The sequence below is a fragment of the Eptatretus burgeri genome, chromosome 8 (genome assembly GCF_056783735.1).
Source record: "Eptatretus burgeri isolate ZD-2024b chromosome 8, Ebu_testis_v1, whole genome shotgun sequence".
Lineage (NCBI taxonomy): Eukaryota > Metazoa > Chordata > Myxini > Myxiniformes > Myxinidae > Eptatretus > Eptatretus burgeri.
The window spans coordinates 43,433,476-43,457,282 of record NC_140968.1 but is presented as its reverse complement, the minus strand read 5'-3'; the positions used below and the strand labels follow the sequence as shown (position 1 = coordinate 43,457,282).

The window sequence follows — 23,807 nt, the reverse complement described above, 5'->3', positions numbered from 1 at the left end:
CGAAAGTGGGAAAAAACACGTTTGATTGAGAGGATAAATCTCCCCAACATGCATGGTTAATTAACTTTTAACAAGTTCCTAGATGACCCATGAACCCGTTGGATTCCCGTTGTGACAGCGGTTGATAAAAAAAAATGAATAAAGAAAGATAGCTCCAGCGAACTATACCGCTGGACGTTGTTTGCGTTGATCAAATAATCCCGAAGAGTACTTGACTGAATCGGGAATTGATTTTTTAATAATTTTTTTTGTTGCCCGATTTGAATGAAACTTGATATGCGTGTCAATGTGAAAAAACAAAATGGAGAAAAGAAAGTCGAAGTAATTATTGTGCGTAATCTTCTGAACAAAATTTTATTTATTAATGAACATGAATTAATAATAATGAATTAATAAATTAAAATGAAATAGTATTCATGATGTCTTTCAATCCGGACAAATCTCACACTCTCACAATGTCTCTTCGAAAGGACCATTGCAAAACCCCCTCCCCCCCCAACCCCCATCCACTTTCTCAACAATCCTCTGGAAGAAGTCCTTTCTTTCAAGCTTCTGGGTTTCACTATCTGCTATGACTTTTCCTGGGAAAGCCACGTTTCAAACCTTGCCTCCAAAGCCAGTTGCCGACTGGGAATCCTCCGTCGTGCAAAGTCCTTCCTCAAACAACCTGAGCTACTGACCACTTACAAAGCTTTTGTCCGCAGCCTGATGGAGTAGTGCTCTCCTCTCTGGGCTGGTGCTCCTGCCTCCCACCTTTCTCGGCTTCACGCTGTAGAAACCAAGGCATTTTGGATCATTGGCATCTCCCGCAATGAGGCTGAGTCTTTGGGCCTCTCACTCAATCACCGCAGGTTGGTCGGTGGTCTTTCTGTCTTTGACCGTCTCCTATCCAGCCTCCTATCACCTTCACTCTTTCATTCGTCTTTTTTCCTGCCTTTGGAATAAACTCCCTCACTCTATTCAATCCCATTCTTCCCTCCAGGCCTTCAAAACAGCTGTTCACCACTGCCTCTTATCATCCCCCATCCAAATCCTCGATCTTTTCTACCCCCGATAATCCACCTAAACCCTCCTCCTTCAAATTCCCTGCTTTCCTTCCTGAAAGTCCCTGTAATGTCCATCTTGCATTCCCCACGTTCCCCGTCCCATCCCTCTCCCTTCCACAGATCTCCTAATGTCTCTGTTCCCCACTGTTTTGTCCTTCCCACTCCCTCCCCTCTTGTCTCATGCCCCCCTTGCTGTGCGTTGTGTGTTAGCTCTCACACAAGCCTTGACAAGGTATACAAAAAAACAAGGAAGTATTACATCAAAATGGCGATGTTTATTTTATGCTAAAAATAAATCGTTCTTTGTCTATACTAAATGTTTGAGATTTTAAAAGAAATCATTTCAAGAAAAAAAAAAAAAAAAATAGCTCCAGCGAACTATACCGCTGAGGTTGTATGCATTGATCAAATCCTCCCGAAGAGTACTTGGCTGAATCGGGAATCGATTTTTAAATAATTTTTTCGTTGCCCGATTTTAACACAACTTGATACTGCACACCGCAGGATAATAGTAAGGTGGCCCTAAAATTTTTGCGCTATCGTGTGCTGTTTTGTCTGTATTTCAGGAACATACGTACATACATACAAGATGAGAGTTTTAGTAATATACTGAAACGCAAAAGAAAAGAAACAAAAGAAAAGAAATTTACCACTTGTTTGAAATGTAATAAAATTGTAACAGTTCAAAATAAAACAAACCAACAATTGCTAATTGAAACATTGGCATTTTATTGATGACATGTCAAATTTTTGACCAAGATACACCATCTCATAAGTTTGTTCTACAGTACAGAACAGCACAGGGTGCAATGTCAGTCCCCTTTCAAAAGCATGTGTGGCCACCATTGTTTTGGATACAGGCAGTGCATCGTCGGCACATACTGCCTACCAGTCTTTGGATGGATTGCTGCTGGATTCTGTCCCACTCAGTCCTCAATGTCTGAAGCCATCTGACTTAGGACCATCTGCCTGTCCTGCCTTGCAGTGGTGACTCTTGGCCTCTCTGATCGAGGTCTGTCATCTGCAGAGTTGTGGAGGGTGTCTCTGTCCACCAGGGCCGATATCGTCTGGTGTGAACAGCCAAGGCGACGTGCCACCTCACGGTAGCTCAATCCGCCTTGCAGTATGCCCAAGGAACACTGCCGTTGATCCCTTGACAATCGTGGCATGTTGATTGAAATGCCCATTTTGCACTGGCCTTTTTAAAGCCAATATCAAGACATCACGTGCAGCTCATTAAAATCATCCCATACCCCTTGGCTAATCACTGACAGTCAAAACGGCTGTTCAACAGCTGTGCTATGAAGTGACCATTGAAGGTTCAAGTGACCATCTGTGACCGTTTTGTCTGACAGTGAGGACACTATTGTACACAAATAAGTTCACCCATTTACTACACGCAGTGTTATTGTTGATATTTGAAGATTTAAAAGGTGGCAAGTATCTTTTGCGTGTGTATATATATATATATATATATATATATATATATATATATATATATATATATATATATATATATATATATATATATATATATATATATATATATATATACACACACACACACACACACACATACATGTGGAAGTCTGTACTATTGACAGTGCCTCGTGGAGTTCACAAGAAGTTGGGAAACGTTTCAAAGCTCGAGCTAATCCTGGAAAGAGCACCACTCCATTGCAGGATTCTCGACTGAAAGTGGCAGAAATTTGGAATAGTTTCAGGGTGCTGGAGATGACTCACCTCCTCCCCACAAAAGACTGAGGGATCTTTAACATCTATAAACAACCAGTGCTGGCAGACAGTCCCTTCACCTTATCCTTCTGGACGGATGGCATGCACACATTGATGTCTCACCCTGCATGCGAAACACTAGGATTTATAGCTGGGTCAAGATTTTAACCCAGGCTCAACAGCTCAGAGGAGAGTGTGCCTTCTGCTCAGCAATCTTGCCAGCCATACAAATGATTAGTAAGAAAGTATATAAATGAATTTTAAATTGATAGATATGCCTTGTTATACATTTTGGCCTATCTTTTACAATTGTGAGTATCTCATTCGTACAACTTTTTTAATACCACAGGGAGGTCTTCTTTATGTATTTTTTTTATTAAAACAGAATCTAAGGCTTGTAGTGGAGCTGCCCCACACACACACACACACACACACACACACACACACACACACACACACGGATGGTTAGAGGTGACAAACATATCCACTAAGCTTGGGGGAACTGCCACCACTTTCCGGGGCACTCTGGGTACCAGGAACGTCACAACAATGGTGCCTTATCTGCGGAGCATTTCCTAAAGAGGAATATCCTCCTTTGCATGGATGCCGACCTATGGTGATTGTCCGTGCTCTATCCTTTTAAATACTCAACGTCGAGCATCATTTTAAAAGTCTTTGGTGTGACTCAGTCAGGGTCTGAACCACCGACCACTCAGACTCAGATCGGATGTTCTAACCATTACACCACCAAGTCTGGTATTACCACAAGTCATTTAATCTGTCTCTAAATTCCTGCAAAATCCTACAAAAATGGAGACCATGACTTTTGTAGCAGAGACAATCTCAATTATGTTGTGCGCCAAGTATATTTTCGTTGTGTTATTATTGCATTTTCTGCTGCTTGGTTTCATAATCCCACTGGTGAAACCGTTTTCTGTCCAGACGTGCATGAAGCTGTTCTGGAACAGTGTCAAAAAGCTGTGTCAACACGTTGGAAACTGCCAGTTCTTCGTGCATTATGAGATGGATGCTTCCTGGTGGTCGTCTTTAATTGAGCCATTTCAACCTTCACCTATGATCTCAGTCTCACCACTGCTAAAAGTTATTGGTGCCTATGCTGTGTGGGACAATTATACATTTGCACAATATTTTTGGCAATAACTCACAAGCCTCCACCAAAAGGCTGTTGACCAACCAGGTAGTTGAAAGTGGTACGACAATTATAGATATTTTGCAGAATAACATTATGACAATAATTGATCAGTAAAGAAAGGAAACAATATGTAGTTAAAGTGAATGTAAGGGTATAATTATACCTTCACGCTTGCATAACCTGCTTAAAACCAAACACTGAAGATGACTCAATCTGCTTTCTATGAGCGATTGTGAATTATCCATTTTGAGCTCAAGTACTCTATTAGAAAAAAAAAAAAAAAAAAAAAAAGGCCAATACCCCTGGGCGCTCACCTGGTAGAATAATGATATTGAGGAGGAAGTCAACATGAGATGGAATCAGCAAAACTACCAACCAATGTTATAGGAAATACCTATTTTGGGGGGCAAGCCCCCACCCCAAAAAAACTCCTTTCGACCCAAATTTTTTTAATAGCATGAATAAACTTTGGTACATCATGGGTGATGAAGGTGGTGGTCAAGTTTCATTAAAATTATGTGTGGTTTTGGAGAAGAAAGCAAATACCTATTTTATTGGGGAGGGGGGGTCAAAAAATACCTTTCTTCACTTAGGTGGGGGGGTCAAATACCTACCCCTCCCCCCCATAAACTCCCTTCATAGACCCCGCACCCCCCCCCCCCACCAAGACCCGGATTTTTTTAAGGCCCTGAACAAAGTTTGGTACATCATGGATGATGACGGTTGTGGTCAAGTTTCATCGAAATTGTGTGTGTGTGTAGTTTCAGAGAAGAAACTGCAAGCATTTGTGGACGGACGAACGGACGATTTGATTGTTAAAAGTTAAAAATTTCAGGTGAGTTAAAAAGAGCGAGGGTTGTAAAAGGAGAATAAATTGTTGTTATAGAGAAGACTGGATGATGTGAAATGGAAAAGGTTTGCAAGGAGATGAAAGTAAAATGGAGTTGCAGAAAGGGACATATTATGTGGACCTTTTGGGCTGGCAGGATATTTTAGAGGTATGCACACTCACCTTTGAGCCATATTATCTGGGTTTGAATTCTAAGGAGGAGTTATCTCCAGCACCCTGAACGATATACCATAGTTTTGTGTAAGCAACGTCCAGATAGCCTGTTGCTATGATCAGGGATTTGCGTGTCGGTAGTTAAATTATTAAAAGTTAATTAACCATGCATGTTGGGGAGATTAATCCTGTCAATCAAACTTTTTTTTTTTCACTTTCATACTTTTATGATCATGAATAACAATGACGAAAACAAATAAGTGACACTTAGTTTCTCCTGAGAAATAATCAAGGATATTTTTCTTTGGTTATGCTTCTTCTTCCCCTTCATATACAGCTGGAACAACAATTTGCCCTTTTCAAGAAGCTTGACCTCATTTCATCATTCCTCACATTTCATTCAGAAATGCTTTAGGGATGAGAGTTGTTTATTTTCTTGATAGGGAAGCATTAATTTAACTCAGAAATGATTCAAATATATTCATTTAGACAAGGGTTACAGCTTGAAAGCGTGGCAAAATAAAATGGCCACATAAGGCAGGTGATCACTCAATGCAAGTTTTTTTTTTGGCCAACTTAATCTACCCGAGTTCGCCAGCATCCCAAGGCAGCCAACGATGCTGGATCCACTCTAGACAAACACCTTGCCAACTGTCCAGACAATTAGGCAGAGTCGGTCTGGAATCATTGGCTGCTTGGGTTGCGATTAATGAAACAAATTCACATCATTGCCAAAAACTGCACAGTCGTATCATTGCATATGGATGGCAATAGGACATTGGTGCAAACAAGGCATTAGACAGGACACAGCCTACATGGTAACATGTCATTACATGGTGGGCTCTACAAAGGAAAAAAGTAAAATTTTTAAAAGGTTCATTAAAGATTCTTGTTTAAAATTAACCAATTGATTTTTGCTCCAAGAAATGGCCTGAAATGGTGTAGGCCTGTAATTAAACCACACTTAGATATATTACCCATGGTGTTGAACCTTCCGTAGACCTTCTCGTGGATGCTATTGTGTGCCATGGAAATGGTGAGAACCCCAGTGCCCGCTCGCAGGGAGTTCAGCCATCTGATTTGATCATCCGCTGCGTGCAAAATGACAACAATGAAAAATATAAATTCATTACAAAGTTCAAACTATAAATCCTCAAAGTAACAACCCACAGGCATGCGTCCAATTTCAGTTCTCGTCTTTGAAAGAACGCTTTGGAAAACAGAATAAATTAGAACGGCGCTCGGTAGAGCGCATACCCTCCGTCACGCAATGCTTGATTCATGAGAACATATCGGGTCCAATACATTTTTGAAATATCATGCCATATAATCATTTTTGGCCCTATCTCTCAATGGTGAAGAATCACTTCAAAAATTAAATAATTCTCGTATCCAAATTCGGAATCGGGTCTTCAACAAAATCGAATCAATTCGTCCTTGCCACACTCGCAACCCGTCCACAACATTTTGAAATATCGTGCTACATATATATATATATATATATATATATATATATATATATATATATATATATATATATATATATATATATGTAGGGTAAGAATACTGATTCTGGCTCACTTTTCCCCATGTAAATGAATGGGGGATTTTCAGCGATTCATATTTTTTTCCCTAAAAATAAATCCCCTTTTTATCCCAAGGTATATTTATTTGTCTCCCCTTTTAACTTGGAGGTTGAACCTCATTGAATTGAACACCTGGGGGTTGAACAGCTCACTCATTGAACCTATAAAGATTTGTTCATTCTCAAATTCCTTCAATAGTTTAATTTTCTTTGCACAATAATCCCCATCTAAAATATTGACAAACAAAACATTTGAATCTTTATATTTTTTAAGATACCCCTTTTGTGCCATTACGAAATGATAAACTTCTCTTAATGCTCTCATCTGGCCACCTCCTGAGCCACATATCATTTTGAGATTATAGTAAATTGTTTTTTCATTGTTCAATTGATAACCATCAAAGTTTTCAGTCCATTCAAGGATATTCATTTTTTTTCTTTACATCCTCTAACTTACTAGTTTTTAAATTGATTCGCTTATTTGTTTTATTTACCTTTGTTTTAGTTATTTTTTCAATAAGACTTATTTGATATTTTTCACATTCATTATGTTTTCCATTTATATACCAAGACTGAGATTTTCTCCACTCTTTAGTTTGATTAATACTTGGTTTAACCATTTATATATTGTGAAAAAACGCGGCGGTAGCCCTTAAAAAACCCTAACCTATCTTCCCATCGTTAAAACACAATCTATTCTATTTACTCTATCATACAATATCCATATGGAACACAATCTATTCCATTATCTAAAATAAATCTCTTATCATCAAAGGCTCCTAATGCCTTTTTATTTACTTCTTCACTATATATGTTATGTTTATAACTTCTTATTGTATTCATTTTCCTATATTCTTCTTTCTTATTCATCAAACAATTATAATAATTTCTAAAAGTTATTGATTTCTTTATTACATATTTCTTTATTCCCTTTAACCTCTTATCAATCTGTTCACCATACTTATAAGCATATGCCTTTGCTCTCAATCCAATAAACTCACTCATTACTTTTCCACCCAACTCATCCTTAAACTTACCAATAACCTTTTCATTCTTTTTGGAAAATAACTCACTCTTCTTGCTGAAATTACTTGTATCATATACTCCAATATTTTTTTTCATATCTTCATAAACATCATCAGTTTTTATATCTAGGATAAAACTATCAGTGTCCATATACAACAATGAAACATTTTCACCATACTCTTTCTTTAAGTCATTATACAAATAATCATACATCAATATCTTTGATAAATCAAGAACTGCTGTTCCAATATAAATTGGTTTATCCATTACAATACTTTCCTTTTTCATATGAATTGCAGAAAAGTTCTCTGAAAAAACCTCTTCTCTCTCAAAACTTGGTTTATTTATCAATCTCGAAGCTTCTTTCCAAGATGTTGCGAATCTAATGTTTTGCCTGTTTCTAACATTTTCCATAGTCTTTCCAAATACAGCATTATTCATTAATTTATAAAAGTCCCCTTCAAATTTTACTTTTGTATTTGCTCTCATATCTGTATTGAATTGAATATACTTTTTCACCCAAGGACTTTGTTTAAATTTTAAAACTCTATGAATTTTAGCTACTCTCAATCCTTCTCTCAAAAACTGTTTTAAGCTTCTCTGATGTAAAACATATCCCTCTTTATCATAGAATGTTGTTAATAACTTTTCTGTTGATTTGCCTTTAATATTAAAACTTTTATGATAATCACTGAACCATTCTTTCTTTGGGGTTTCTTTCTCACATGCAAAAGGAAGGTCTTTATGCTTATTATGAAGAACACTCGGGTACCTCAAATCAACTTCAAAATAATAACCTTCTTCTTCGTCATTCAATTCCTCTTGAGAAGAAATAACAATATTCATCAAAGCCTTTTCATAATCCTTTTCTTCCACCCACTCTAATTTACCATAAGGTAGAGATTGAGACATTGCCCATCCATACAAATTATTAGCATCAAAATACATCAAATAATTACTATCTTTTTCACTATCATAATTTGGGAGATATTTATTATTTGCTTTCGCATATCTTTTTGAACATACTTGTGATATTCCACCTCTCTTGGACTTCTCAATCATCAAAAGCATATCAACATCACTGATTAAATCTATATCTTGTTTTGTCATTTTCAACATTGCACTCCAAGCTAAACCAGGAGCTGTGAAATAGTGGGCAGGGTCTAATCCATAACAATTTTTATTATGACAGAGTGTTCTAAAAGCCTCAAACACATCAGCTAACAATAAAACATCTGTTTTTAGATATAAATCATGATATTCTCCAAGGTTCTTTATCTTAAATATTTTCCATATTTCTTGTGCGTGTTTATATTCCTTATCACTTATCTCTTCTTCATAAAGGTTATTATAGAAACTTTCTTTTGAAGGAAGTTGTGTTTCTTTAAATCTCATAAATGAATCCATATAATCATAAGGATAAATTCCCTTACTTGTAAGAATTTTCTCTTTACTTTGAATTTCATTCCTTGTTTGAATTTCCTCTCTTGTAAGAATTCCTTCTTTAATCAGAATTTCATCTTTAATCTGAATTTCCTCTTTAGTTCGAATTTTCTTTATAATTAGAATTTCATCTTCAGTTAGAATTTCTTCATTAATTAGAGTTTCCTCTTTACTTTGAATTCTCTCTTTAATCTGAATTTCCTCTTTAGTGAGAATTTCCTCTTTTGGAAAGAATGAATTAAGATTTGGAAAAGAGTCCGTGGAGCTTAGATTTGATGCGAGGTAGGCTAGTGGTGTTCCCATAAACTTGTAAGAATCTAGAAACCTAATACGAGTTAAAGGTTTTGTGAATATCATTTTTGAAAATGAAATATACTTTTGACTTGTGTTTGTTATGGCAGAAATATTCCCTGGTGTTTTTGAAAGTTCATTTATAAATAGATGTGTATCATAGTTGGCGCTGTTGTGAAGAAAGACTGGAATAAAAGAAGGTAATTTATAATTAAGATTACAACAGGAATGAGCGGGACCTCTATATTTACCAGTAAGATGACAATGGTCTCTAACTTTAGACTCCTTAATTTCCCCCTCACAAATATGACAGATATTGTTCATTCTAAATTCTAATTTTTCTTCTTTGGTTAATTTCATCGGTTCATTTGTTTCTTTCATTAATTTAGTGAGTCTTATACAATCCTTTTCTAATCGTTTTACAAACTCTTGTGAAGCATTTTTTCCACGATAATGTTCAAGTTTGTTATACTTTTCTCCAACAGATGATTTGATATAATAACAGAAACCACAAGGAATATGTTTTTGATATTTATTTGTATATGGTTCTTTTGGATTAGGAGAAGCAGTATTTATCTTTTTAAGGATACATTCAAAATCAGCGTATATCACAAATGGGTGCATGATAGATTTATTATAATCTTCAAAATAAATCTTTTCACCAGGTTTAGGCATTGTAATTACAGCTGATTTATGATTACTACAATATTTTGAATGTTGTTCTAATCGTTCTTTTGTATGAAATGAATTAAGACATCGCTTACAAGGATATATTTTGTTTGCTGTTCTGAATACCTGAGAAGAGATTAATCTTGATAAATTATTGATGTATGTGTAATGTGAATTCTTTCCAACACTAAAATATAAAAGGTCAATGTGTGTTTCTTCATTTTTATAGTTGTTTGAAATTTTTAATATTTGAACTTTGTTTGTATCCGTTAATCCATATACATTAATAGAAAGATTATTCTTTTTCTCAAATTTAGGAATATCTGTTAGTGGCATTGGGAATTTAAAATCTTTAATGTCCAAGGTATTCTCATATTTCATATATTGTTTTACTCTTTCTGAATTACATTTTGGTGGATGAAAGTGAGCAAGAACAGACCAGAGAAAACATTTATTATCATTGTTCTTAATATTAACAACTGCCTTCTTTCGTTTTATTTCTTTTGGTAATTCAATATAAGAAGAAGCTTTAAGAGGGTTTGATTTTAGAATGTGTATATCTAAAAAGATGATTTTTTTAATATTGAATCCACTTCCTACCACTGTATTATCAACATCCTCCTCTTGTCTTGATAGTTCTTCATAAACCCCACTATTCAAAAAATCTTGAAATGATGTTATAAAATGAAGACCTGTTCTCATATAAGGAGTATGTTCTTCATCTTGTCTTTTCATATTCATTTTCACTCCCATATAAAACTTTAAAGTTTTCATTTCTTTTAATGTCTTTTTAATAAATTTTTCAACATCGGGTTTCACTATTTCAATTGATTCAGCTATTGATGATGGACCGGGTTCTCCAAATTGAAAAATCCTTATTTTTATATGCCCTTTAAATGCCCCATCAGTGTTTTTAATATAATAGTCTCCCTTTACTTTAAACTCATTTTTCTTGTGTTTTTGTGATTGAAGATGTTGATTATAACTACTCTTCAAAACATCCTTTGAACAGATATCACAATGTTTTCTTTCCAACTCAAGAGGAGATATTTGATGAAATAGATTAAATGTGTGTTTGTTGGTTCGGAGGTGTTTTCTATAATGTTTATATTCGTGATTACAAACATCGCAGTACGTTGTATTCACCATATTTATAGAATAAAACTTTGCTTAAACTAAAATTTTCTTGATGAAAATTTCGTTTAATTTATAGGTGAATCTGTGCTTAAAAACATTTTATCCTCCAACTTTTTCACTTAATAAATACAATGTTTCAAGACACAAAAGACAAGTTTCAATCAATCTCTTCATCTGTTAAAGATACTGAGAAATATGTCAAGGATGTAAAATTGAACAAAGATAAATATAACAACTATTGGATAAAAACTATTATGGTAAATAATATGAGTTCTTCAATTTCCTTCAGTGGAAGGGCTTTTAGTATACCTGGTAGAACATCAATTAAAGTATCTCTAACAAAAGTTTCTCCTCTCCTTCTAGTAATATATTCAAAACTAGAAAAAGCAATGAAACAAGAAAAAGTATCAAAGAACAAAAACCTTATGGATGAAGCTTTAGAAAGAAAAGATAAGACCATCTGTAATATGCAAGGAGAAATTTGTATTTTTTTCAACAACCCTAAAGATGTAAATCCTGATGAAATAAAGGATGTTAATATATCAGGTGAAATGACATTTCGTTCAATAGTAGTTAACGATAATTTTAAAATTACCTTTAATATAAAAAATGTTGTCGTTGAATCTGATAATGAAAAAAAGTATATCGATATCGATGGTAATATACAACTGAAAGTATAGATGAATTTCAGTTTAAGTAAAGTTTTACTTTATAAATATGCTAGACTTTCCTGATTCTCCATATGACAAATTTGAGAATTGTCCTGCGTGTGAAAGACAGGGATTAAACACAGAGTCAAAAACCTATAAACAATGTATATTCTGTGATTATCTTCTAATTAATGATAATAAAAAATATAAAAAGGAAAATAATTCTTTTAGATTTACACCAAAAATGAATTACTTTACAAGATTGATTAGAGAAATGAATGTAAAGTATGAGGATGATAACACACCTTTCCTTACAAGGGAAGAAACTGAACGTATAAGAGAAATGTTCAAAGGATTGTTGTTGTATATTATTCATGGATGTAATTTTCAGGGAAATATCAACACAAGATATTGTATAAATAAAATAATGGATTATCTTGAAATTAAACCTGAACTTAGGATAAAATATAGAGTTTCTAAAAAAGCCAATAATAAATTAAATAACCTGTTTTTCAAATATATAAATGAATGATTTTTTACCTATTTGGGAAAATAAGATAAAATTTAACAACCATAAAAATCTCCCAAATTCATTAAGATGTCTCATAGTTGGTTCAAGTGGATGTGGAAAAACCTGCTTACTTTTAAAAATGCTCCTCACTCCCAACTTTTTAGATTATAACAATTTAATAATTTTCACAAAGTCGAGTTTTCAACCAGAGTATCAACTACTCTCACAAGGTTTTAATGCTGGTCTTCAAAAAGAAGATATAATCGGTTTATTTAAACGTCAAAAAACCTAAATGATTATAACATTGAAGATATAATTCAACTATTTTGTGATACACAGAGATGTAAAAAGAAATCAAATCTTATAACTTGTATTCTTAGTGATAATACGGATGATATACCATCTCCCCAAGATTTGGATAAATCAAAAAAGAACCTCGTTATCTTTGATGATTGTGTTAATGAGAGAAACCAAACGGTAATGGACAGCTACTACACAAGAGGGAGACATTCTTCTTGTAATTGTATTTATCTTAGTCAATCGTACTTTCAACTTCCTCGTCGTTCCATCAGAAACAATGCTAATACTTTTATTTTATTCAAGTTAAATTCAATAGATATCAATAATTTTTGGAGAGATAATTGTTCTACATTATGTAGTAAAAAGAAATTTGAGGATTACATGAAGCACACGACTGAAAAATATAAATATATTGTTGTGAAACAAGATGAGATATTAAGGGATATATTTTTTGTTTTATAAACAATTACATATATAAATGACAACTATTATTATAAATCTTGTGGGTAAATCTGCTTCTGGAAAAAACTTTCATAAATCAAGGTTCTTGTGTAGTACAAATGAGAATATTGTAAATTTACTTAAAAAACACCCCGTGATACGCATTGTATCAACAACAACTAGAGCAATAAGACCTGGAGAAGTAAAAGGTGAAGATTATCACTATATTTCAGTGGAGGAACATATGTGATTGAGGAATGAAGGACAAATATTTGAGGAGGTTTCTCTTGGTACAACAAAATATTCACATTGTAAGAGTGAGTTAAGGAAACTAAAATCTGGTGGTGTTGGGATATTAGAAACTAATCCAGAAGGAACGAGACAAATTATTAAATATCTGAGCGGGGTGAAGATTTTATCATTCGGTTTTGATGTTGATGAAGAAACTCAACGCAAACGTATGAAAAGCAGAGATGCAAGGATTAGTGAAGAAGAAATTACAACTCGCATTAATGTTAATAAAGAATTTGATGAAATATTTAAAGAAAAGGATTTATTTGAACACATCTACTTGAATGATGAAGAAAAGGAAAATTTCCCTGTTAATCTTTACAATTCATTAAATGATATTTTACAATAAATAAATGGATACAAAAGAAAGAGCAAGAAGATTTAAGGAACATCAAGAGTTGGTTTCAAAAGTTGTAAAACAGCAGGAAGACATAAAGAAGAAACGCAGACAGAAACTAACGGGCGAAGAAGTATTTGAAAGAAAACAAGAGAAATTTTTTAAACCACTTTTAAAAACTTCCCAAGAAAAAATGAAAGATGTTTCCACAGTTCCCACAGTAGAATATACTCCCAGAAAGCTCCAAATGTTAAAAGATTTCAGTCAAATGACGGAGGAAGAATTAGAGCATATTGGAGAATTAGAATATGATGAAGGTTTATTTCAACAACTGGAAGAGATTAATCAACCCCCTGATTATATTGTGAATGCTGTTCAAAACAATGAATATTCAGCGGATTCAAAAACCAAAGCAGGACTCATTCCAACAGAACAACCAGCAATATTTCATCTTGTTCAAGAAAAGGTATTGATATTTAATGATGAATTAAGGTTCTTAAGTTCTGCTCACCCCCTGTTAAACTAACTCCGAGATTAATGTTTCTTCTCACAAAAGATGGAAGACAAGGTTCAACTGTGAGGGATGAATCAAAGTATATTGATAAACCATTGGATATGGAAAATAATGATGATAGAGTATATATTGATTTGCTGAACACTCTAAATTATAAGGTTATTCTTTCTGGTAAAAGTAGGAAGAATGAGAAGGAGAAACACATTATTCAGGCTTTAAGTATCCTTGGTTCAGGTATTAGTTTTCTTCCAAATGACCCATCGCAATTAGTTAATAGACTGTTATTGTTGTTAGGCAGTAAGAAGGCTGGAAATAACAATTGTTTTAATGAAGCATCAGCCATTTTAGACCAGTTGATGAACATGAAAATAATTAATAAATCTCAATATAAAGACATTTTATCTCATATTAAATAAGATGAGAAGCACAATCCTGAGTTTTAATTTCACAACAAGCGACCACACATCTTCATTCCCATACCCACTACAACTTGACACAACAAAAGAATATGAGGCATCTTTATTGTCCATGGAAACTTATAATACCTTATTTAATATAACCGAGAAAAATGACAAGTTTAGTTATAATCCGGGAAGTGGATACAAAACGATAACAGTCTCACCCGGAGCATATGAGATTTCTCAAATATCTTCCGAAATTGCTCGTCTTATGAAAGAACAGGGTGATGAACCAAAAAATATTGTTATAAACATTCAAAAACATACTTCAAAATCAACGATTAAAGTTAAAAATAACTACAAGGTTGATTTCACAATTGATAATTCATTTAGAGAGTTATTAGGTTTCTCCTCAACAAAGATTGAAACTAATGGGACGTTTTACAGTGATAATGTCATTCAAATATCCTCAGGAATAAATTCGGTGTTAATTCACTGTGATTTGATTGATGGTGCTTATAATGATGGAAAAAAACAAATACAATATTTTCATTCAGCGCATACTCAACCCCAATTGGTTATAAATTCAATATGGAACCTAAAAATTTGGTTTATCTACCTGTGTCAGGAAAAACCATACACAGAGTAAATTTTAGGATAACCGACCAAGATAATCGTGTGATTTCTTTTAATGGAGAAGTTATATCCATCAGAATTCACCTATGTGAAGTTTTTCAATAAATAAATACGATGGTTATTGTGAGGAAACACGAGTTGGGAAAATATAAAATAATTACAGGGGATGGGATGTTCCTTTCCCCGTACTACAAGGGTGAAGGTATGTATCTTGGTAGAGGATACTATAAACCTAAGAGACAAAGGGGTGTCGGACATCAATTTAGAGGAGATGGGATAATTGATACTCTCATGGGTATTGGTTCAACTATTCTTAAACATAAAGACCTAATTGGTTCAACTGCTTCTGCTGTGGGAAATGTAGCAGGTGCTGTAAAGAGTATTAAAGATGCTCAGAAGGAATCTCATAAATTACAAGCAATAAAAGAAATTAAGAAAGGTAAAACTCAGTTGTCCCCCCAAGAACGACAGAAAATAATTCAAATACTTGGAACAGGGTTTCAAAAGTTTTAACATCTTTTTTCCTAAATAAATACAAGTATGGAAGCAATTGATAGTATCTATGATTTGGATGATACTATTATTATCTCAAACTCCACTAAAAAAGAAGATTACTTCAAGGTAAATGCAATAACTGGAACAGACTGGAATACAAATGGTACAAAAAGTTTTGAAATAAATAATCAACAAACCTATTTGAATCTCTCCGAAAGTTTCTTGTTGTGTAAATTTAAATTCACTAAGGCTGGGAATAACACAAACGCTACACTTGTAAATGATTTCTTCTGGAAAATGTTTGATAGTGTGCGATTGTATATTGGAACACAAGAAGTTGAAGCGGTTGATTATGTCTCTGCTGTATCTGAAATGATGAAATTTACACTCTATACATTCAGTGATAGAATGGGAAAGGGGTCTGTCGAAGGTTTTATTCCTGATATGTCAACGGGAACAAACACAGACCCTGGATATATTCAAAGGAAAGGAATGTATAATGATGATACAAAAGCAGAAAATAGTTTTACTGTGGCAGTTCCTCTTAAAGGTATATTTGGATTTTGTGATTATGATAAAGTTCTGTATGGTCTTAAAATTAGATTTCAACTACAAAGGAATGATAATGAAAATAGATTGCTTTTTGGTGTTGGTAGTGCTTTTGGTGAACAGAATAAATTTGTAATTGAGGAGATGAGTTGGTATATCAGTGAATATACTCCTAATCTTAAAACAGAAGAGATGTTGAATCGAAGACTTAACTCAAAGAAACCACTCAGTGCATCATACCTCAAAAGAAGATGTCAACACGTTAAACTCAATCAAACTACTTACACGTGGAATTTGGGTGTTCTGGAAGGAAAGCCACGATATCTGTGGATGATTTTTAAAAAGCCAGATGGTGATACTGCGACTGATAAGAATAATGCATTGAGTGATAATGCTAAGGTGAAACAACTTCGCGTTTCTCTAGATGGAACATTTTATCCACGAGATAGATTGGAAATTAATTGGGAAAAAAATGATTTTGCTGAAGCATACAAGTCTTACCAAAAGGTGTGTGAAAGTAATGGAAATAAAGAACCTATTTTGGATATGACAGCATTTAAAAGTTTGTATACAATCTATGCGTTTGACCTGAGCGCTCAAAAGGAAACTATAAAGTCTAATCGAGTGGATACTTCCCTATACATTGAAAGAGGAGAGAGTGAAGAAGTTGATACATATTGTTTGCTTTTGGAAGAAACAGAATTGCAGATTAATACAGATAATGGTGTGATGATTAGTCTCACATAATTTTTTGTTAAATAAATGAGTGGCAAAGTACCAACTGGGGTATATGTTATTCAAATCAATCTTCATAAACTATCATCTTGTGTTCAAAATCAAAAGCCTTGTACGATTAACGTTAATACAATTCAGAGAAAAGGAGCAGTAAGAATTGATGTTTTGCTCACAAGAGAACAGGTTAAAATCTTGAATGACACTGGCTCACTTAAAATTAAAATGACAAAACCAATGTTAAAAAAATATTCAATAAGAGAGACGAGTGGAGGATTTCTCCCATTTCTAATTCCTTTATTTGCTGGTTTAAGTGCGGTTGGAGCATTGACGGGTGGTATTTCAACAGCGGTCAAAACTGCCAACGAAAGGAAGGCTCAACTCCAGGCTCAAAAAGAATTGGAAAGACATAACAAAGAGTTGGAGAAACAAATTAGTGGAAGTGGTGTAATTGTAGATTTTGCTGAAAAACTTGAAGGTCTGCCTGATAAAGCGAGATTGTTAGTAGGAGATATGCTTTCTTCTATAGCACAAGCAGGTGTAAAATTAACGAAAAGAGGTAATGGATTATATCTTTCTAATAAATAAATGAGCATTGATGAGTGGTTGAAAGAATTTGGAAAGAATACAACATCAAATTTACAACTTGCCAAATATTGTAAGAAATTAAAAATTCATAATGTGGTTATTTGTATGAGAGATGAATTAACAAATGTGCCGAAACATACAAAGAATATTATTATGAACTTAGAAGATAATAATGGGAACGGTTCTCATTGGGTTTGTATTTTTAATAATCAAGACAAATATTATTTTGATAGTTTTGGTCTTCCACCACCTGTTGAAGTCATAAAATTCTTACAGAATGGTGTTTATCAAACATTTCAAGTTCAAGAATTAAATTCGAAGTGTTGTGGTCAATTATGTCTATATGTGTTATTTCAACTCAACAAAAATAAAAAATTTTATGATATTATTTTTAATCTAATATAAATGACTTATGTTGGTAAAGATGGTTCTATCTTTGGTGTATCTCAAGAACTGGATATTGATTTATCAAATTATTATACAAAGGCACAGGCTGAACGACATAAATATAATATAAACAAAAATATTAACATGAAAAATGCTTATAAATTAAAAAATTATCCAAGCCCAACTGACGCGAATGACTTGGTGAGATTAAGCGATTTATCACAATATATATACTTAAATAAAACGGCTGTGTATTCCAAAGATACAGAAGTGTTGATATTATCTCCAGGTCATACAGAATTCACAGTTCGAATTAAAATAAATTTTTATAAAGAAGGGCGTATCGTTTGTATGAGAATAGAACAATGGGGGTATGATATGAATGATTTAGGGTATAATTGGTCATTTAAAATTAACCTCGAAGACCTGGAACAATTAAATCAGTCTCGTAAGGAAGAATATTATGCACTTGGTATCGAGAATGAGTTTTGTGGAGCCACGATTAGTAAACAACAAATAAAAGAATTTAATAAGGGTAAATATAATAATGGTTTTGCCCTTGTTTATCTCATGAAAACAGAAAAAACAGGATTATATATAATAAGTAAGGAAATACAAAATGATTTAACTATGGGAAGATGGGCAGGTGTTTCGTGCCATAATATTATTCTAACATATATTTCTAATACATAAATGACAGCAAGAAGGCTTCAAGAAAATTATCATTTCTGTGTCCAAGCATACCTTCAAGAAAAGGGTATTCGGTATTTTAATAAATATGTTCTACAACATAAGAATGAGGTATTTTCAATAAAAGATTGGCATTATGCTGATGTTGATAAACCGACAACTTTAGATTTAATTAGAATGTTAAATAATGAAAAAATTATAAGGTTAAGAAAAGGTAAGGCTCTTTTAGAAATTCAAAAGAAATTTTATTGGTTTCCTGTTGTAAAAAAAATTATTTTGGATACAGGAATAACAAGAAATCCTGATGAATATATGTATAATATTCTATGGGGTGTAAACGATTCAAGGATAGTAAGGGATGAGGAAGGAGTTGAAGAAGAGAGGGAAGAGGAGGAAAAGGAGAAGGAGGAGAGGGAGAAGAAAGAGAAGGAGGAAAAGGAGAAGAGAGAGAAGGAGGAAAGAGAAAATAGAGAGAGGGAGGAAAGGGAGAGGCAGAAGAAAGAGAAGGAGGAAAAGGAGAAGAGAGAGAAGGAGGAAAAGGAGAAGAGAGAGAGGGAGGAAAGAGAGAGAATGAATAAATATCAAAATATGGAAACCAGTGAGATTCAAAAAAGATTGGTGGTATTACAGAAAATAACTCAACCCACCGAGGAGGAAAACAAAGAATTGACAAGTCTATTTGCAATATTTTCTTCAAGACTATTGACATCGTCAAGCTATTCATTTTAATTCAAGTTTTTTCTGAAATAAATGGAGGAGAGAGTGAAGGCATTTCTAAGGATTCTTTATCTTTTAAAAATTAAGATTCAAATGTGCATGTTGGAAACTAAAAAGGTTTTTGCACTCTGCAGGAATTTTTCTCATAAATAAATGAGTTATTGTCTCAAATGTAAAAAGAAAACTAATACTAAAAATATTTCATATATTAAAAGTAAAAATAACAGGGTTATACAAAAAGGTATATGTTCGGTGTGTGGTTCAAAAAAAAATCAATTTATCTCCAAACACAAACTCGGAGGAGATATACAAAAGTTTTTATCAGGAAGTAAATTTACAACTACTGGAATACCAGGGGAATTACATCTTCCAGGGTATTCTTTCTGTGGTCCAGGCACAAACTTGGATAAAAGATTAGATGAGGCAGACAATCCTAAATCCTGGAGTAAACCAATCAATAGAGTTGATGAAGTGTGCATGAGACACGATATTGATTATGGGAATACCACAACGTTGGAAGAAAAGCATGAAGCCGATAGAGAAATGTTGTATAATTTGTCTCTGATACAAAATCCAACCTTGAGAGAAAAAGTTGATAGGTTCATCGTGAAGAAGATGATTAGTGCTAAATTGAAACTTGGACTTGGAAATTCAAAAAACTTATAGGCTCTAATGATGCCATTAAGACTGAAGAGCAATTAGCTGATGAATTACATAAACCAATATTCACAAAGTTTCAGAGAAGGAAAGTTTATTCCAAGGAAGTTGATTATATCTGGTCTGCTGATTTGATTGAACTCAATAATGATAAGGGGTACAAGTATGCTTTAACCGTTATTGATTTGAGGAGTAGATATGCGTGGGTTGTCCCTTTAAAAAACAAAACAGGTAATACTCTTATGTTAGCTTTTCAACAGATATTTAATAAAAGTAAGAGAAAACCTAAAAAATTGTGGACTGATGAGGGTAGAGAGTTTTATAACAAGACATTTATGAATTTTCTAAAAAATAACAGTATTACATTATACAGTACCTTTAATGAAGGGAAGGCAGTTGTTGTTGAACGTTTTAATCGTACCTTAAAAGAGAGACTATATAAAAAATTCACACAACTCGGTTCACAACAATGGTCATCTTTTATTCAGGATATTGTGGATAAGTATAATGACACGATTCACACGTCAACGAATATGAAGCCATCAGAAACATTTACAAAATTAAAATATGAAAAAGAGATTAATGTCAGAAAACCTAAGTTCAAAGTTGGTGATATCGTAAGAATATATAGGTGGAAATCTCATTTTGAAAAGGGTTTTACTGAACGATGGACGAAAGAACTTTTTAAAATTGTTGATGTAATAGATACAGTTCCTTGGACTTATAAAATATATGATTTGGAAGGGGAAGAGATTTTAGGTTCATTTTATTCACAGGAATTACAAAAGACAAAACTAAGCAGATAATACACCTTTGTGGACACTCGAGGGCCAAGTCCGAGGTGTATAACAGTATATAATGTGTGTCAAGTGGTGGACGTTCTTACATCTGTGAACCCCAAACACAGAATCCTCAACTGAATAGTCAAGGCTTAACTTTTGTTTGTGTGTGTGTGTGTGTGTGTGTGTGTGTGTGTGTGCAATGGGAGCAATAGGTTGGCGCTTCACTCCCTCCTACTATACACCGTTGTGGACACTCGAGGGCCAAGTCCGAGGTGTATAACAGTATATAATGTGTGTCAAGTGGTGGACGTTCTTACATCTGTGAACCCCAAACACAGAATCCTCAACTGAATAGTCAAGGCTTAACTTTTGTTTGTTGATGTGTATGTGTGTGTGTGTCCCAACCCTCACATTCAAAATCTCAACCCCAACCCTCACATTCAAAATCTCAACCCCAACTCAATCCTCACCCAACACAGTCTTTTTCAAAATGAGATTTCCACCTATATATATATATATATATATATATATATATATATATATTTTACGTTTTTCTTTTTTTTCTCTTCTTCCAATTCTGTCTTTTAAGGCTTTCAGGTTTGATGACATAGAAAGAGGGAGTAAGAACTTTCTTGATAGGTTTAAATCCCAAAGAGTGGTAGCATTTCAAGTCTTCAAAATAACCCCAACTTTCCAAGTCTCCAAGGTAGTTATTTAAACCATCAAGGCAGAACTCATTTACTGATTTTTTCAAAATTTGTGAGTCTCCAAGGTAATTCCCATATTTAGAACCATCTTGGCAGAACCCTTTTCCTGAGTCTCCAAGGTAGTTATTTAAACCATCAAGGCAGAACTCATTTACTGATTTTTTCAAAATTTGTGAGTCTCCAAGGTAAAACTTGTATTCTGGCGCATCAACGTATAACTTGTTCAGTGGGTATTGTCTTGATAACTCACAATGAGTACTATTGCTGTAAAACTCTTTTTCAGGATTTTGCTGGTCTCCAAGGTATAACTCTTTGGTTGGGTCATCAAGGACGAACTCGTTCTGTGGGTCTTGGTCGCTCATAAGGTCTTCAACCAAGCCAACAATTTCACCCCAAGTTGTAGCAAAAGCAGTATTTTCATTTTGTATTTCAGATACAATTTCCTGTGAGAGAAAATAATAATGTATTAATTAAGTTATTTAATTATTAAATGAGTATGCTTCAATCAAAGTTTGAAAATAGGAAAATAAAAATCTTACCTCAACAGATAAGAGGTTTGAATCCAGTTCATCAACTTGAAGGTTTAGTTCCATACAAGACAGAGAGTTCCAAGGAACACCAAAGTCATCCCACTCAAGGTCTTGGTCGCTCATAAGGTCTTCAACCAAGCCAACAATTTCCTCCCAAGTTGTAGCAAAAGCAGTATTTTCATTTCGTATTTCAGACACAATTTCCTGTGAGAGAAAATAATAATGTATTAATTAAGTTATTTAATTATTAAATGAGTATGCTTCAATCAAAGTTTGAAAATAGGAAAATAAAAATCTTACCTCAACAGATAAGAGGTTTGAATCCAGTTCATCAACTTGAAGGTTTAGTTCCATACAAGACAGAGAGTTCCAAGGAACACCAAAGTCATCCCACTCAAGGTCTTGGTCGCTCATAAGGTCTTCAACCAAGCCAACAATTTCCTCCCAAGTTGTAGCAAAAGCAGTATTTTCATTTCGTATTTCAGACACAATTTCCTGTGAGAGAAAATAATAATGTATTAATTAAGTTATTTAATTATTAAATGAGTATGCTTCAATCAAAGTTTGAAAATAGGAAAATAAAAATCTTACCTCAACAGATAAGAGGTTTGAATCCAGTTCATCAACTTGAAGGTTTAGTTCCATAGAAGACAGAGAGTTCGAGACAAGCACACAGCACACCATTGCCAGCAAAAACAAATGTTTAAAATGGAGCCTGGGTTTGAAGCTTTTATAGAGAAAGACTGGTGGGTGTGGTTTCCTTTGGAAATTCCCTGGGCAAGCCTAGGCAAGCCTTCATTGGGAAATTTTTCAAAACCATAACATCCTGTAATTTTCTAGTGATTTCTTTGTGAGTCAGAGATGAACTGGAAATGATGTAAGAGTGGGCGGGGCTTAGCAAAAGTAGGCGGAGCTTAGGAAAAGTGGGCGTGGCTTAGAAAAATACCTTATGAAAAGTGGGCGGAGCTTAGCAAAAGTGGGCGGGACTTAGGAAAAGTGAGCGTGGCTTAGAAAAAATACCTTATGAAAAGTGGGCGGAGCTTAGCAAAAGTGGGCGGGGCTTAGCAAAAGTGGGCGGGGCTTAAAGAAAAGTGGGCGGGGCTTATTGAATACCTTGTGGAAAGTGGGCGGGGCTTAACAAAAGTGGGCGGGGCTTAAAGAAAAGTGGGCGGGGCTTAACAAAAAATAACCTGTGGCTCAGGAGGTGGTCAAACAAGAGCATTAAGAGAAGTTTATCATTTCGTAATGGCACAAATGGGGTATCTTAAAAAATATAAAGATTCAAATGTTTTGTTTGTCAATATTTTAGATGGGGATTATTGTGCAAAGAAAATTAAACTATTGAAGGAATTTGAGAATGAACAAATCCTTATAGGTTCAATGAGAGCTGTTCAACCCCCAGGTGTTCAATTCAATGAGGTTCAACCTCCAATTTAAAAGGGGAGACAAATAAATATACCTTGGGATAAAAAGGGGATTTATTTTTAGGGAAAAAAATATGAATCGCTGAAAATCCCCCATTCATTTACATGGGGAAAAGTGAGCCAGAATCAGTATTCTTACCCTACATATATATATATATATATATATATATATATATATATATATATATATATATATATATATATATATATATATATATATATATATATATATATATATATATATATATATATATATATATATATATATATATTGTTGCGGATTCGCGCCCGCCGGCGTGCGAACGGCCACGTAACTCGAATCGCGGCACGTCGTCCACCGGACGGACCTTCCCGTCGTGACCCTCTCGGACTAACGCCGGGAAC

The 23,807-nt window shown here is 34.1% G+C and overlaps 1 protein-coding gene and 1 long non-coding RNA gene across 2 annotated transcripts in view; both read right to left on the bottom strand.

Moving 5' to 3' along the window:
• The window catches only part of LOC147021620 (zona pellucida-binding protein 2-like), an 83,742-nt gene that overhangs the window by 48,598 nt on the left and 11,337 nt on the right, over positions 1-23,807 (bottom strand). Inside the window, exon 2 of the mRNA XM_085891789.1 lies at positions 5,914-6,027. Coding sequence (XP_085747915.1) covers positions 5,914-6,027 — 114 coding nt within the window. The remainder of the gene's footprint in view (positions 1-5,913; positions 6,028-23,807) is intronic.
• On the bottom strand, positions 20,441-23,485 carry LOC147021621 (uncharacterized). Its single transcript, XR_015060871.1, has 3 exons — positions 22,591-23,485; positions 22,300-22,494; positions 20,441-22,203 (listed from the first exon to the last, which is right to left on the bottom strand). It is a non-coding gene; the product is annotated as an uncharacterized LOC147021621 (long non-coding RNA).